Genomic DNA, 3,537 nt, shown 5'->3' with positions numbered 1-3,537 from the left:
CAGTGACTGCTGCTTGGAATCGTACTACCTTACTAGCTTAGTGTATGTACCTTCGGAAGATCTTCGGATGAGTTGACAATGTCTTTGACTCCTGCCTTATCATTGATAAGGCAGGGATGGATGGCATCACTGAAATTCCGCCTACCAGTTAGGCGGATAGTGGCAAGCGTCAGGCGTTCATCCGCTCAATACAACAACCAAACCCCTTCGACGACGACCAAACACAACTGCGCGCTGCCGCAGACCTGCAAGCTCCCCTACAGACTGCAGACCACTCTGGCCAGCCGTGCATCTGCCGGTGGTCCCGTCGTCCTCGTTATCTCTATCTTCGCGAGCCGCTTTCAAATAGAGGGGTTGCCTTGGCCAGGTCCACGGCCCGCGCAGTCGCCATGTTGAAGATTTGGTCCATGGTATGTTACCGCGCTCCGGGCAAGGCTACTTCGCAGACTGACGTCTCTGGGCGCGCTTATAGAAAAAAGAGCAACAAAAAGCTGAGAATGCGGAGAACGCAGCAGCAGGCGGCAAGAAGAAGAAGGTGACAGCAGCGCAACTACGCGTGCAAAAGGGTTTGTGGCTCCCCTCCCCCCACGACCCCGATCGCCACGACCTGACATGTCGCTAACTCGCTGCTTGCGCCCAGATCTATCGGAGCTCTCCCTGGGCAAGACGATGAAGACAGACTTCCCCGACCCGGACGACATCCTGCACTTTACGCTGACGATCGAGCCGGACGAGGGCATGTACCGATCAGGGGTATTCAACTTCACATTCGACATCAACCAAAACTTCCCGCATGACCCCCCAAAGGTGCGGTGTAAGGAGAAAATTTACCACCCGAACATCGATCTCGAGGGCAAGGTGTGCCTGAACATTCTGCGTGAGGACTGGAAGCCTGTGTTGAACTTGAACGCCGTCATCGTCGGCCTGCAGGTGCGTTCCTGGAAACATACCCCCCCTTTGTGGCTCCGCGGCGAGTAGTCGGCTTACCTTTTTGATCGGCAGTTCCTCTTCCTCGAACCGAACGCCTCGGATCCCCTCAACAAGGAGGCTGCAGAGGACCTTCGATCGAACCGCGATGGCTTCAAGCGCAATGTTCGCGCCTCGATGGGCGGCGGCTCCGTTAAAGGTATAAGCTACGACCGGGTGCTGAAATGAGGGCGAATTGCAAGAAGAGGTCTGAGGCGGTGAGATAGAAGCATAGTGGCTGTTGCAGCGGGATCGAAATGTCGACTGACCCGCCGGTTGACCTACAGGTGGTCCCTGGCTGGGTGCAGAGGAGCATTCCAGACGAGAAGCATCCCCAGCGGGTGAGGGTGGGCGCGGCGAACAAGGACATAGGCAGAAGCATGCAGCATTACATGGCGTTTTCACATTCTGCGGGCAGACGAGACTGGTGTCTGGGTCTCTGACTGTGGTGATGTGCGTTTGGACCTAACATGGAGAAGTCACACTCGGTTTGACCGGGCCAGGCCACGGTGGACATGAGCAGCCAGGCGCAGCACGCGGCGACCGGAGCACGACCGGGCTAGTGACTCACTGACGACAGCCTCGCCTCCGATGATCGTGGCCTCCGGTCGGCTTCCGTTGCTTCTCCAGGATCGGAGGCACAGCTACCTACCCCTGACCACCGGTCCCCGGCGTGGCCCCGACATCGTGTCACTGGCTGGCAGCGATTTGTGTACGGTGGATGACTCCCCAGTGTGTAGCTCCATTGAAATGCTCCAGCACCGGAGGGGAAACCGGCGAGCCGACAGTCTGTGGGATGGGCCCTGGGGCCCTGAAATCGGGGCGTCGAGCAGGCATTCAGGGCACACTCCACGAGCGGATCTCAGGGCACCGGCCAGCCAGGGCACTCACTCCACACCGACAAGTCAGTCAGCAGTCAGACTTGCAGCGACCAGATGGTAGCGTCTACCCCTCGTCAGGCCCAGACCCCTGCGGCGCCTCAAGTCGCCACTACCAATCACGAGCTTTCCGGGGCGGTGCTCCACATCACAGCTCATCCCTCCAACAACGGTTCGCCGCAAGCAGGAGCAGCCCAGAGGTGCAGCGCCGAAGTCGGTGAGCTCTGACACTCTCTGCTCCAATAAAAAATTTCCCCATTGAATTGACCTTGGTCATCGGTCAACTCCCTCCGAACACTTAAACTTGACTCTCAAACCCATTCCATTACCATCTTCCCTCCATCTCCCTCCTCGTCCGATTCCCCCAATCTCCCCTCAATCACACATCAGTCACAATGGCTTCCCGCAGCTTCTCCAAGGCCCTGCGCCCCATGGCGCGTCAATTGACCGCCACCGGCACCCAGCAGCGCACCTTCGTCGCCGCCAGGAGCTTGGTGCGAGCTTCCGCTCAGGTCACCAAGGCTTTCGCCGGCCCCGTCCAGCAGCAGGCTCGCGGTGTCAAGACCGTTGACTTTGCCGGCCACAAGGAGGACGTCTACGAGCGTGCCGACTGGCCCCAGGAGAAGCTCCTTGTACGTTCTCCGCCCCTTCCCATCCACCTCACCTTGGTGCGCGGCTGTGACGGGACTTGACCGCCCGGTCCACCATGAGCGACTTTAGGGACATGTGACTAACAATTGCCCAAAGGACTACTTCAAGGACGACACCCTCGCCCTCATCGGCTACGGCTCGCAGGGTCACGGCCAGGGCCTCAACCTCCGTGACAACGGCCTCAACGTCATCATCGGCGTTCGCAAGAACGGCCAGTCCTGGAAGGACGCCCAGCAGGATGGCTGGGTCCCCGGCAAGAACCTGTTTGATGTTGATGAGGCCATCAGCCGTGGTACTATCATCATGAACCTCCTCTCCGACGCCGCTCAGAGCGAGACCTGGCCCGCCATCAAGCCCCAGCTCGTTAAGGGAAAGGTATGCCATCTGTCATGAGAACGACACCTGTCTCTCAAGCTTTCTTCAGCGCGAGTCATGTGGCTAACCTTATATTCTAGACCCTCTACTTCTCCCACGGCTTCTCCCCCGTCTTTAAGAAGGAGACCAAGGTCGACGTCCCCACCGACATTGATGTCATCCTCGTCGCCCCCAAGGGCTCCGGCCGCACCGTCCGCTCCCTCTTCCGTGAGGGCCGCGGCATCAACTCCTCCTTCGCCGTGTTCCAGGACGTCACTGGCAAGGCCCGCGAAAAGGCCCAGGCCCTCGGTGTCGCCATCGGCTCCGGCTACCTGTACGAGACGACCTTTGAGAAGGAGGTCATCTCTGACCTGTACGGTGAGCGTGGCTGCCTGATGGGCGGTATCCACGGCATGTTCCTCGCTCAGTACGAGGTCCTCCGTGAGCGCGGCCACAGCCCCAGCGAGGCCTTCAACGAGACCGTCGAGGAGGCCACCCAGTCCCTGTACCCCCTGATCGGTGCCAATGGCATGTACTGGATGTACGAGGCCTGCTCCACCACCGCCCGCCGCGGGTGCCATCGACTGGAGCCCCAAGTTCAAGGACGCCCTGAAGCCCGTCTTCAACGACCTGTACAACGCTGTCGAGGACGGCACCGAGACGAGGCGTTCGCTCGAGTATATCGTTC

At 59.5% G+C, this 3,537-nt stretch overlaps 2 protein-coding genes across 2 annotated transcripts in view; both read left to right on the top strand.

The window, feature by feature from the left end:
* Window positions 1-192: 192 nt before the first annotated feature.
* On the top strand, window positions 193-1,159 carry VDBG_00303 (NEDD8-conjugating enzyme UBC12; the record flags this gene model as incomplete). Its single annotated transcript, XM_003008576.1, has 4 exons — window positions 193-410; window positions 473-566; window positions 641-930; window positions 1,003-1,159. The coding sequence occupies 4 exons, from the start codon at window positions 390-392 to the stop codon at window positions 1,153-1,155; spliced, it is 558 nt and encodes a 185-aa protein (XP_003008622.1).
* Window positions 1,160-2,197: 1,038 nt separating this feature from the next.
* VDBG_00302 (ketol-acid reductoisomerase) overlaps window positions 2,198-3,537 on the top strand; it is a gene marked incomplete at both ends in the record, with an annotated part of 1,919 nt that continues 579 nt past the window's right edge. The window contains 3 exons of the mRNA XM_003008575.1: window positions 2,198-2,476; window positions 2,592-2,870; window positions 2,951-3,533. Coding sequence (XP_003008621.1) covers window positions 2,240-2,476; window positions 2,592-2,870; window positions 2,951-3,533 — 1,099 coding nt within the window. The remainder of the gene's footprint in view (window positions 2,477-2,591; window positions 2,871-2,950; window positions 3,534-3,537) is intronic.

The sequence above is a fragment of the Verticillium alfalfae genome, genomic scaffold, assembly GCF_000150825.1.
Source record: "Verticillium alfalfae VaMs.102 supercont1.1 genomic scaffold, whole genome shotgun sequence".
Lineage (NCBI taxonomy): Eukaryota > Fungi > Ascomycota > Sordariomycetes > Glomerellales > Plectosphaerellaceae > Verticillium > Verticillium alfalfae.
This window is presented reverse-complemented; position numbering and strand designations above follow the sequence as displayed.